We start from the raw sequence: 13,095 nt of genomic DNA, 5'->3' as shown, positions 1-13,095 counted from the left end.
ATTACACTTTCACAATAAAGTGATTGCAATACAGTACTTGTATGAGGTGAATTGAAAAATACTATATCTTTTGTTTATCTTTTTTACAGTGCACATATTTATAATAAAAAATAATATAAAGTGAGCACTGTACACCTTGTATTCTGTGTTGTAACTGAAATCAATATATTTGAGAATGTAGACAAACATCCAAAAAAGATTTAAATAAATGGTATCTATTGTTTAACAGTGATTAAATTAACACTGCAATTAATCGTGTCTATTTTTTTAATCTCACAATTAATTGCGATTAATTTTTTTAATTGTTTGACAGCCCTACTTTGTTCATTTGATATAATTATTGTCAAGTGTTCATATACCATGTCTATAAATGCAGTAGAAATAGATTGGGGAAGAGCAGTAAAATTTGAATATTAGCTAGATCATAATTATTAATACAAAGTTTGAAGAAAATAAAGAATATTCAAATACTGGTAATAAAGTATTCTTTTAGCTTAAAATATTGCTATATCAAATATATTGGTAGCTAAACAAAGTAACTCTTGATACCCAGTGTTTCAAAACAATTTACAGATCAATGAATACTTTTTTATAGGTCAGTGAATATAGACGCCCACATGTTGATAGTGCTCTGAACAGCAATTTACATAAAGAGTTAAGACTGACTTCTGATGACATTGTAGATGGTCTTTCATTAATTCAAGGAGTTAACAGGTTACAAAAATTAGGTTACATTTGAAAGTTGGCTGGGAGATTTTGAACCAACACCAGATAATAAAACTGGAGTATATGTTAGTCTTTTTATGTGGCCATTTCTTGTGAGCTTGAATTGGTTTTTTATTGAAATGCACAAACTGGTGGTCTAGTGGTTAAAATACTGGGAGCTGATTTTACTGTTCGTTATATGTTGTATTTATTTAAAACTTCAAATATATTGTTTTACAGAAATAAAGGTCCACAAATTGCTTATGAACGTAGCTTTAGGTGGAAACTTGCTCATTTCCGTTACTTGTGTCAGGTACTGTAGTAGTAATTAAATCTATCTTTGAAAATTTGAATTTGTGTTTGTGCTGGGGTTTCACTGACTTAGACGCCCCCTTGTGGCTGGGTTTGGGCATAGCCTGCTCATTTTTCCTGGCACCCTTTGTTGACAGTTGCTTCAACCCTCACATAACTTGGCCCTCTGGCCAGGTCATGCATTTATGTCCACCTCTTTTGGGATATATAAAGAGTTCAGCAATGGGTGGCTCTGGTGGTTAGATGAGGGGGTCTAGGCCTCTCCTGAATAGAGATGTCGGAGTCTAATCTTTCTGTCTTCAAGGCACTCTCTCGGCTAGATTTCCTGTCTCAGGAGTAGGCTTTCTGCCTTCTGTATTCTCTAGCAGCTGGTGGGGGAAACAGAAGACCACTCTTTCCACCGGGTTCTGATCCAGGGCCCAGTGATAGGCAGCTACATTCTCCACACTAAAGTGCTGTTCGCTATCTCCCTGGATCATTTCCTACCAGTCCCCTCTTTCCCAAAGGAGAAAATAAAGACATTAAATAATTGAAATCAAAGATATGTCAGACCTTCTGAATGTCTTGAGTCTCTTCTCTGTGGGTTTGGGAAAGTGACTACAGCCTGGCCTCGGGCAGAAGGAGCTCCTACAGTGCTCCTTCCCAGGAGCTCTGAGTGTAGGTCAGTTCACTTCTGCTGCTTGCATGCCTAATGAGTTGGTCTTGTCTCCTTTTGAGTGCCTCCTCCAATCCATGCATGCTATGTGAATGTAGCAGGGATTGGGGCCACCTAGGATCAGCACAGCTGCTTAACCCCATCTTTACTATATGGGATTTGTAGACCTCATCACAGCGTTCATTTAGTGTATGCTACCACTTATGTGTTGTTGTTTTTATTCTTACAGTCAAATGCATTGCCGAGCCATGTAAAGATTAATGTATCCAGACAGACACTGTTTGAGGATTCCTTCCAACAAGTAAGGCTATGATATCTGCTGTATTAAATATGTACATTGAAGTAAGACAGTGTTACAATATGCTGCTCTAGTTTATATGACTATGCAATCGTTAATAGGGAAAATCTTGATTTTAAAAATCTATTGTTCTACCGTAACTACTACTTCAAAGATTAAACCATTAAACTTCTCCCCTTCAAAGATTAAACCATTAACTAGGATTTACAATTCTTAACCTATAGCATTCCATACTTCACAGATGAATATGCTGTCTTCTGTTCTAAAAAATATTCCCAGTTTAAATCTGCTCCCTCTCATCCCACCAAAAATACCACTTCAGAGGCATCAGGAAAAATATTATTAAAGGGAAAAATATCAATTAGTTTGGGCCAAAATTATACTTACCCATTAAAGAGGAGTTGCCTAATATATTGAAATAATTTGTTCAATACTTTCCCTGTTCAATATAAAATTTGTAAACTAAAATCATTTAACAAAGCTATTAAATGAATATTTGTACCTCTGTTTAAGGTAAAATGTCCTGATCCCCAACTGGGTCCTTAGATGTTACCATAATGCATATAATTAATAATAATAAGTCTGAATGTGAAACAATCAATTTGTTTAATGGGTTGAAAGTAAATTAAATTAGCCTTTGTATTTTTTTAAATTTGTGTTTAAAATTGTTTCATAGATCATGGCTTTAAAACCCTATGACTTAAGGAGGCGATTATATGTTATATTCAGAGGTGAAGAAGGATTGGATTATGGTGGTTTGGCAAGGTAAAGGAAATTCCTTATAAATCTTGTTTCAAATACTTGTAGATTTTATTTTTAAATTAGAAGATTGCACTCTTATCAAAATAGGGTTGTAACTTGTGGAAAGAGGCCCACTCACTTTGCATATTCTATTGTTGTGACCTAGGTAATCTTTTTAGCCACTTTCAGTAAGTCAACCTGGGACCCAAGAGGTTTTTATGGTCTCTCTGAAAGTCAACCCAAATAAGGCTGAGTTATAAGCCTCTAAAAATTGCAGTTTGCACGTGTTCTGTAGAGGTTTGTTAGAGGCTGGCAGGAAAATTCTTCCAACATTCTGAGGGGCCAAGCAGGATGACTACTTTGATTAGTGTCCCCACGGGTGTTCCGTTTTAGGAGCACGTGTGCACCTTTGATCGCAGATTTTTGGTAGCAGTGCCTGCACGTGTTCCCTACACATCCTCATGTTCTGGATTGAAGCTTTATAGGGCTACGTGAGCAAATCACCCTCAATTCCTTCTCATCTGCCTTTGGCCAGAGATGGAGTCTACTGCATGCCTGTTTACTGTGTATGTGTTTTCCCCCTTGTATTAGTGCCTTAGCTTTGTAGTGAGTTCCAAGTAGTAGTAGGTTTAGTACCTTATAATTGGAACATGTGTTCCCCTTTCCTTTTCTAACAACAAAAACCATACACACGCACACTCTCTCTCTCGGTTTTTTTTCCACTAATGAGGGCTTGAAAAACTTTTTCTTGTCAGGGATGATGGCCTCATCAGGATTTAACAGGTACTTCTCTTGTCGAGAAGCAGTCCCTTTTAGTGACTAGCACTGTGACTTAACTTAGAATGATTTCATACCTGGCCCAAAGCTTCTTACAGCATAGTTGCTGCCCTCATAGAATATCAGGATTGAAAGGGACTTCAGGAGGTCATCTAGTCCAACCACCTGCTCAAAGGAGGACCAATCCCCAATTTTTGCCCCAGATCCCTAAATGGCCCCCTCAAAGATTGAACTCAGAACCCTGGGGTTAGCAGGCCAATGCTCAAACCACTGAGCTATCCCTCCCTCCAATAAATAACTTGTTGCCTGGAAGATTCTCACGTTCCCAGCACGTGTAAAATCCACTCTTTTTTAAAGGGATGAGCCCATAAAAACAAGGATATTGAGTATAGGCTATTAATGATGGAGCAAGCTTTAAAACTGGCTTCAGACCTGAGTATAGAGACACTTCCCTATCCCCCATATGGGGACCCTTCATATCTGTCAGTGCCCTGTTGTCAGTGAGATCACGGTCACTGATAGCTTCCAAGGGGAAGACAGTACCAAAACTGCGATTCCCAAAATTCTCTCCTTGACTGACATACCAACAACCGCACTGCCAATAACAAGAGCTTACCATTCCAGGGGTAAGGAAGAGGATAAGAAGAGCAAAACAGAGTTCTTCTTTGAGTGATTACACGTCCTTTCTACTGTAGGTGGGCGTGTGCATCTCGTGCACAGTTGTTGGAGATTTTTTCCTTAGCAGTACTTGTCAGGGCATCGTGAGCATTCTCTTTTGCTTCATGACATTTCATGCAGCCTTAAAGGGGGCCACTCTGCCCCTGACTCCACTCAGTTGTTTCCTAGTACCAATGACGGTGGTGGTTGGAGCTGCAATCTTTCTTTGTTCATATCTTCCATTCCTTAGTGTAAATAGTACCTGTAGCATTAGTTTTTAATCTCTTATAGTATATCTGAAGAGTTAGTTATATGATTACGTTAAGTATAGTACCTTTTTAGTGTAGGGTTACTGGTGTCTCAGTTGGGTACTGGGCTCGTTACTGGACTGATACCCTGTTCTCCTGTATTCAAGGCCTGTCATTCATGTAACCGATCTATGCCAGTGCGTGACCCACACCACAGCTCCTTAAGTGTCTGGGAGAGGTGCATGTTAGTGACAGATGTCACATTTGTAGAGGGTTCAACCCTGCTTGAAAAATGACAGGGCTGCCAGATTCAAGTACTTGCTCATGGTGTCTGTGGTTCTTCTGCCATCGGAACCCTCTTGCTTCAAATGGGTACCAAGCAATTCTGAGTCTGTTAGTTCTCTTCCTGTTCTGACAGCGTCCTCAGGCTGAACTTTGTCGCTGGTGCCTAAGAGACTGCATAAGTCTGCTAAAAACTTGGTACCAAGACCTTCTAAAAAGAAGGCACTGAGTGTTCAAAAGGCCTCGGAGGGGCACTCAAAAAAGTCACACCCCTTTGAGCAGTCTGTGAGCCAGGAGGGACTGCTGACTCTGGAACCCAGGAAGGGTCTATTAGGACCAAACCCTGAAGAGTTGGCATACCTTTCACTACTGCAGGCTCAAGGAGCCCTTTCCGGTGACATTGACACCTGTGGCTTTCAAGGCAGCCAGAGAGTTGCTTAACATGTTGGTACCAACTTCTCCTGTGATTCAAGAGCCTTGTATAGTAACAGTATTGGAATCATGTGCTCCTATGGGCCTGGTACCAGAGGAAGGAAGATGGTGACTTTCCTGCAGATGCTCCAGGTGTCTGGCTGATGTAGAAGTGCAAGAAAGGAGCAGAGAGGTTTGGGAAGCCCTAAAGAGTAGAGGATGGGTATGGAGGTTGGACCCAGCCCCAGAGCACTACTTGGTACCAGCCACTTCCACTCTTGCAGCACCTTTTTGTAGGATTGCACCCAGAGGTAAGCAAGCAATGATTTCACCGATGCCCTCTTCACCACGGTTGGAACCTCTGTCCCTGGTACCGACACATACAGCTCCCCCCGCGGTCGGAGGAAACAGACTCCTCACTGGACTCGGAAGTCGGATCTGTTGTGTCTTGACCTGAGCATGCCACCAGTAGAGGTCAGCACCACCATGTTGTGCAACGGACATTTGACAAAATTTCCATACTTAGTGATGGACATGGGTGGGGGGAGTTGTCATTCAGTCATTCAGTTTTTTGAAAAATTACCACGGACCTCAAAATTTTTACCACGGACACTTGTGTCCATGTATGGACACGTTGCTGACCCCTGCCCACTAGCCCCAGTGGGGTACCTGCCAGCAGTGGTACCATCCACAGTCTCAGCGTCCTTAGAGCAAGGGGCCTATGCAGTGCTGGGTCCAACCTCCATACCAGTGACCATCCTCTACTCTTTAGGACTTCCCAAACCTCTCTGCTCCTTTCTTGCACTTCTACATCAGTCAGACACCTGGAGTATCTGCAGGAAGGTCACCATCTTCCTTCCTCTGGTACCAGGCTCTGTACAGTGCAGGCGGAGCTGCATGCTTAGGATTCCCTTGTAGAGGCATTGGAGGAGGGAGCTTCTCAATAATCTTTGGTCTCTTCTTCATTGTCGCCTGATGAGGTAGTAGTGATTGAATCTACTTCTCCCCTTCATAATGATTTTAGAGCTCATGAAGACTTGTTGAGGAGGGTGGCTGTAGCTCTAGATAGCCAGTCAGAAGAGGTACAGGAAAGGACACGTAGGCTTGTAGGCATTTTAGCCTCTGCAGGACCCTCTAGGGTAGCTCTTCCTATTAATGAGGCTATCCTGGATCCTGTCAAGATTTCATAGGAGACCTCTTCGTCTCTGCCTCCCACTGCCAAGACAGTGAAGAAGAGATGCCGTCAATCAATGAGGCAGAGAACACCAACCCAGATACACCCCATATGACAAAGAGTGGAAATGGTTAGAGATTTTTGGGAAGGCCTATTCATCAGCCATTCTGCAATTTTGTATTGCCACTTATGCCGCACTGTGGGCGAAATACCACCACACTAATTATTTCAAATTGACAGACTTTAATGACCACAAACCAGAGGACATAAGGAACCAATTTAAAGCCATCATCTCAGAGGGCTATCTCCAAGCTAGAACCACCTTACAGGTGTCTTTAGATGCAGCAAACACAGCAGCACGCTCCACAGCCATAGTTACACGCAGTGCTTCGTGGCTTCACCTGTCTGGCTTCCCTAGGGAGGTGCAATCCCCTATGGGAGGACCTCCCCTTTGATGGCCAGAAGCTATTTGCAGCAAAGACTGATGAGTCCCTTCAACACACTGAAGGACTCTCGGTGACCCTTCGCTCCCTTGGGATATACACTCCTGCATCAAGAAAAAACAGGGTAAATACTATCCCACTCAGTGTACAAGGTCTGCCCCATACGTCCAACAACAGAGGCAGTATGACACACACGAGCAGACGGAGACTTTCAAGGTATTCACCTCCTCCAGCTCAATCATCGGCATCTCAGCAGCCATCAGCAAAACAAGAACTTTGAGGGTTTGGTAAAGAACCCAAGAGACCTCCCCCATTCCTCAGTGCTGACACCATCATTGACCATCCCCTTTTTGGACACCATTTGATCCCTTTCTATTCAGCTTGGAAATCCATCACCACAGTCAAATGGGTTCTGGAAATAATCCACCCAGGCTATTTGATACCATTAACCTCCATCCCACCTCCCTCTCCATCCCACTTCAGGGACCCCTCTTATGAACAACTTCTACAGCAAGAAATAACCCACCTTCTGTGTCTGGGCGCTAAGGAACTGGTACCATCCTAACACAGAGGGAAAGGCTTTTATTCCTACTACTACTTAACCCAGAAAATGGAGGATGAAGACCTATTCTAGACCTCAGAAAACTCAACAAATTTGTAAGGGTCCAACCGTGCAGGATGGTCACATTAGCAACAATAATACCAGCACAGGAACAGAGGGACTGATTCTTGGCCCTCAACCTCTAAGATGCCTATTTTCACCATATATCCCACTCACAGGAGGTTCCTCAGATTTACTGTGGGGACAGAACATATCAATACAAAGCTCTACCTTTTGGACTTTGACAGCACCACAGGTGTTTTCTAAAATTCTTGATGTACTGGTGGCATACATCCACAAGCAGGGATTGATGATTACCTACTTGAACCATTTCCTACTAAAAGCATCCACCTGGGCAGATACCTTAGACATTACTCACAGGAAAATCACCCTTTTTTCGCAACTGGGATTACAACTAAACATACAAAAATCAGTACTGATACCGGTGCAGAAACTAAACATCACTGGGGCCCATCTCAATGCTCTGGAGGCCAAAACATCACTACCGGTGGACAGAGTTGTCACTATAGTCAGTCTGATCTCCACAGTACTGAACAGCGCATGCATATCAGCATGGACCTGCCTCCAACTATTCGGCCATATGGCAGCAACCACATTCGTGGTACGACATGCATGACTTCACGTGTGCTGCATCCAGGGTTGGCTAAGCGCCAGCTACATTCCACACAGACACAGCCTAAACAAGCGCCTCACCATGCCGCTCAAAGTCAGACACTCTACACTGGTGGATCCAACCCCACAACATGTGTGTGGGAGTCCTGTTCACACAGACTCAGCCTTCAATCATAGTCACATCAGACACATCCTTGATAGGTTGGGGGGCGGGGGGGTGCTTACCTACAGCACCACACAGTTCAGAGCAGACGGTCTCCTTCCAAGACATATTTACATATAAACATTCTGGAACTGAGTGTGGTTCACGGTGTGTGCTTGTACATCCTGCCCTTGATCAGGAATGAGACCATAAGGTTAATGACGGGCAACATTACCTGCATGTTTTATATAAACTGGCAGGGAGGAGCAAGATCACACTCCCTATGTGCCAAAGCCATGAAACTATGGAACTGGTATATCTGGCACAATGTCAACATGTTGGCCTCATATCTCCCAGGATGTCTGAATACTACAGTGGATATGCTGAGCAGAGAATTCTCTCAGGACCACAAGTGGGACCTAAACAACAAAGGCCTACAGAACATATTCAAACACTGAGGTCACCCATCCATAAACCTCTTCACAAGATCCCAGAATTACAAATGCCCATAATTCTGCTCGAGAGCAGGGTTGGGTTTCCGATCACTGGGCGATGCCTTCTTCCTCAAATGGGATGCATCTCTGCTATACGCGTTTCCCCTGTTCCCCTTACCATCGAGGGTTATATACAAAATAAGAACCAACAAGGCCAAAGTCATCTTGATAGCCCCCACATGGCCCAGACAAACTTGGTACTTGTACCTGTTGCGAATGACAGTATGTACACTACGCACTGTTCCGCTTGTGCCAAACCTTTTCTCACAGGACCCCTCTCATGAGCAATTGCTGACACAGGATATCTCATCATTCCTAAATTTAAGAGTCATATAGCCAGTCCCACTACATTACAGGGGAAAAATATCTATACAAGTTTTTTTATGATATCCAGGGAAAACAGGGGTTGGATGCTGATGCTAGCTCTCAGACAATTGAACAAGCATGTCAGATATCTGAAATTCAAGATGGTGTCTCTATGAGCTACAATATCCTCCCTGGAATTAGGAGACTGGTTTGCAACCCTCAACCTCAAAGATGCTGACTTCAGCCTTCTCACAAAAGATTTCTTTGTTTCAATTTTAATCACAAATGTTATCAGTACTGGGTCCTACCTTTCGGCTTGTCATCCGCCCCAAGGGTATTCTCAGAAATCATGGTGGTCATAGCTACCTGCCTCTGTTGTCTGGGAATAACTCTCTTTCTGTAACTGGACGTCTGGCTCCTCAAGGGCAGTCATTTTGGGAGTATGGTTGGCAGTTCAAACAACGGCTTCACTATTTCAAAGTCTAGCCCTGCAGATAATTCTTGAGAAATCAATCTTGATCCCTATACAACAAATTTTCTTCATAGGAATGCTTCTGGATTTGATAATGGGCAGAACTTATTTCCCTCTTGACAGGTTCGTTCGTCTGAAGAACCTTATACAAAAAGTGCAGCTCAGTCCTCAAGTTCCAGCAAGGACATGTCTACAGCTTCTGGAACTTGAGGACTGAGCTGCATTTTTGTGACACAAAACACCAGGTTGTATCTTTAGTGTCTCCAGAGGTGGCTCAGGATTGTTTATCTACCCAGTAAATAGTCTCAACAAACAGGTATTTTACCCAGTCTGGTCCTACAGTCACTCACCTGGTGAATTAATCCATCTAAAGTTTGCGCAGGAATCCTACAGTCATTTTAACAGAATCCCCATACAGTCATATTAACACCGGATGCTTCCTTCCTGGGATGGGGAGCATGTTTAGGTCCTCTCACAGTCCAAGGCAAATGGTCACAAGAGGAACAGCACTGGCACATCAAACTGTTGGAATTAAGTGCAGTCAGAAATGCTTGCCTCCACTTTCTTCTCCTACTCAAAAACAAGTCCATCAAGATCATGACAGATAACATAGCGTACATGTATTATATCTGTCGTGTGGTGGAGCGCTTTTCACCTCATTGCACTGAAGTGATAAAGCTTTGGAACTGGTGCATAGCTAATCAGATAGTCATCTTAGCTTCTTACCTCCTAGATGGACAAAACGCCATGGCAGATTACCTCAGCAGACATCTCTCCCTAAACCATAAATGGGAGTTGGATTACTGAGTCCTCAACAAAATATTCAGAACTTGGGGATTTCAAGAGATCGACCTTTTTGCCACAGCAACCAACACAAACTGCAGGAAGTTTTGTTCCTGAGGTGGGCTTGATCCCTAATCTCTAGGAGGTGCTTTCCTCATTACATGGACAAGGGATCTCTTCTATGCATATTCTCCAGCTCCATTGCTCTTTAAGGTCTTTATCAAGATTAGAAAGGACCAAGCCAAAGGAGATTGATTGCACCAACTTGACATTAAACCTTACCTCATTAAACTCACCTCTTGTCCTCCATGGCGGCTCCAATCAGATCTCGATTGTTGTCTCAGGATGTGGATCAAATGCTTCACCCCAATCTGAATGTCCTATAACTACAAGTTTAGTTCTCAATGGTTCTCTGGAATAGAGACCACATATTCATGAGAAGTACAAGAGATACTGTTAAATAACAGAAAGGAATCTAGTAAACATACCTTCAGAAATGAAATAAGGAATGGTGTCCCTAGCCTCTGTTTGTCAGAGGGTAGAGAAGGATGGCAGGAGAGAGATCACTTGATCATTACCTGTAAGGTTTACTCCCTCTGGGGCACCTGACATTGGCTCGGTAGGTGGATAGGATACTGGGCTGGATGGACCTTTGGTCTGACCCAGTATGGCCGTTCTTATGTTCTGAGGACGATATAACCTTTGGTGTAACTGGCGCCCTTTCTCCGATCCAGTCATCTCTTTCCTCAGTCTTGGATTACCTGTTGGAATTGAAAAATTCAGGCTTTTCTATGATTTCTATTAGGGTTTCTTTAGTGGCAATATCAGCTTTCTGTGTGCCAGTAGAATATTTCTTGGTGTTTGCTCATTAGAAAGGGATAGATAATATAGCTAGATAACAGAAAATATCATATTGCCTCTATATAAATCTATGGTACGCCCACATTTTGAATACTGTGTGCAGATGTAGTCACCCCATCTCAAAAAAGATGTATTGGAATTGGAAAAGGTTCAGAAAAGAGCAACAAAAATGATTAGGGGTATGGAACTGCTTCCATATGAGGAGAGATTAATAAGATTGGGACTTTTCATCGTGGAAAATAGACGACTAAGGGGCAATACAATAGAGATCTATAAAATCATGACCAGAGTGGAGAAAGTAAAGTAGTGTTGTTTACTCCTTCTCATAACACAAGAACTAGGGGCCACCAAATGAAATTAGTAGGCAGCAGGTTTAAAACAAACAAAAGGAAGTATTTCTTCACACAATGCACAGTCAACCCCTGGAACTCTTTGCCAGAGGATGTTGTGAAAGTCAAGTCTACAACATGGTTCAAAAAGAACTAGATAAATTCATTGAGGATAGGTTCATTAATGGCTATTAGCCAGGATGGGCAGGGATGGTGTCCCTAACCTCTGTTTGCCAGAAGCTGGGAATGGGCGACAGGGGATGGATCACTTGATGATTACCTATTCTGTTCATTCCCTCTGGAGCACCTGGCATTGGCCTCTGTTGGAAAACAGGATGCTGGGCTAGATGACCTTTGGTCTGACACATTTTTTTTCTGGCCGTTTTTTTGTTCTTATCTGATGACGACAAAATTCCTAGAAGGATTTTACCGCAGATTATATACCCCCTACGTGGCTTTGGGATCTTAACCTGGGTCTTAACTATCTCATAGAACAACTGTCTAAGCCATTAGTTATGTGTTCACTGCTACTTCTGTCTATGAAGATGGCCTTTTTGGGGGCAATCACTTCTGCTTAAATGGCTCTAAATGGCAGATCTTCCCTTTACTTTGTTCTCCAAGGAGAAAGTGTCTTTATGACTTCATCCTAAGTTCTTAGCTAGAGTGTCCTCTGAAATTTACGTCAGCCAAACTATTCACCTTTTGTTTATTTTCCAAAGCCACATCAGTTTTCACAAATGTCTGCTTTTCATATACTAGATGTTAAGAGGGTCTTAACCTTTTATTTGGACAGGACAAGACCATTTAGGAAAACCCCTAGACGTTGTTTCTACTGCAGATAAGCGCTCCTTTAAACCTATCTCCCTCAGTCTTTTTAAGTAGCTCTCTGAATATTATTGCCTACTATGGTTTCACTGACGTTACATATCTCCTAAGAGTGACTGGATACTCTACTGCTATATCTGTATCTATATTCAAAGACGTTCCAGTTACTGAAATCTGCAGGGCAGCAACATGGTCCTTTGTGCACACATTTTCTGACCACTATGCACTAATTCATGCTGCAAGATCAGATGCAGTAGGCAATGCAGTTCTTTCTTCAGTGATAGACTCTGTTCCAAAACTCCCACCTCCTTAAAGGGTTACTGCTAAGAAGTCACCTAAAGTGGAGTACCCACAGGGACGCTACTCAGACAAGGAGCGGTGATTCAACTTGTGCAGTAACTGGAGTTCTTTGAGATGTGTATCCCTGTGAGTGCTCTGCAACCCACCCTCCTCCCCTGCTTCAGAACTGCCTCTGTGGGTTTTGCGGTAGAGAAGGAACTGAGGGCAGTTCGCCCTTGTAGCCCTGTATAGACTTGCTACAGGGCACAAGGATGTGCAGGGCGCGTGTATGGCCAGAACGGGCACTGCTACTAAAAATCTCTAATCAGAGGCCCAGGGACACATGTGTCCCTAAAGTGGAACAACTACAGAAACATATTTTAAAGAACTGTAGTTACTGCACAAGGTGAGTAACCTCTCCTTTCCCTACAATTCCTTGTCCTGACAGCTGGGTGCTACTATGATGCCAGGACCCTTAAATGAGAACAGAATGTGTTTTGCTTGTGCTCTCAGTGCTCCACTTGCTGTATGTATTCAGGCAATATGGAGGAGGAGGAAGAAGCAGCACTACTTAAATGCATAGAGATTAGGAGCAGAGGAATTAGAGCGACAGGCTGGGAGTTGATAGGAGCAGGGCAGAAAGGAACAGAAGGGACGGGCAAAAAGG

At 43.0% G+C, this 13,095-nt stretch overlaps 1 protein-coding gene across 7 annotated transcripts in view; it reads left to right on the top strand.

The window, feature by feature from the left end:
* Positions 1-13,095, top strand: part of WWP1 (WW domain containing E3 ubiquitin protein ligase 1) — a 163,543-nt gene that overhangs the window by 115,291 nt on the left and 35,157 nt on the right. For all 7 annotated transcript variants that reach the window (XM_043539395.1, XM_043539397.1, XM_037892339.2 and 4 more), the window contains 3 exons: positions 946-1,018; positions 1,902-1,973; positions 2,647-2,735. In XM_043539395.1, coding sequence (XP_043395330.1) covers positions 946-1,018; positions 1,902-1,973; positions 2,647-2,735 — 234 coding nt within the window. The remainder of the gene's footprint in view (positions 1-945; positions 1,019-1,901; positions 1,974-2,646; positions 2,736-13,095) is intronic.

The sequence above is a fragment of the Chelonia mydas genome, chromosome 2 (assembly GCF_015237465.2).
Source record: "Chelonia mydas isolate rCheMyd1 chromosome 2, rCheMyd1.pri.v2, whole genome shotgun sequence".
Lineage (NCBI taxonomy): Eukaryota > Metazoa > Chordata > Testudines > Cheloniidae > Chelonia > Chelonia mydas.
Note: the sequence above shows the minus strand (reverse complement) of the source record. Positions and strands in the feature narration are given on the sequence as shown.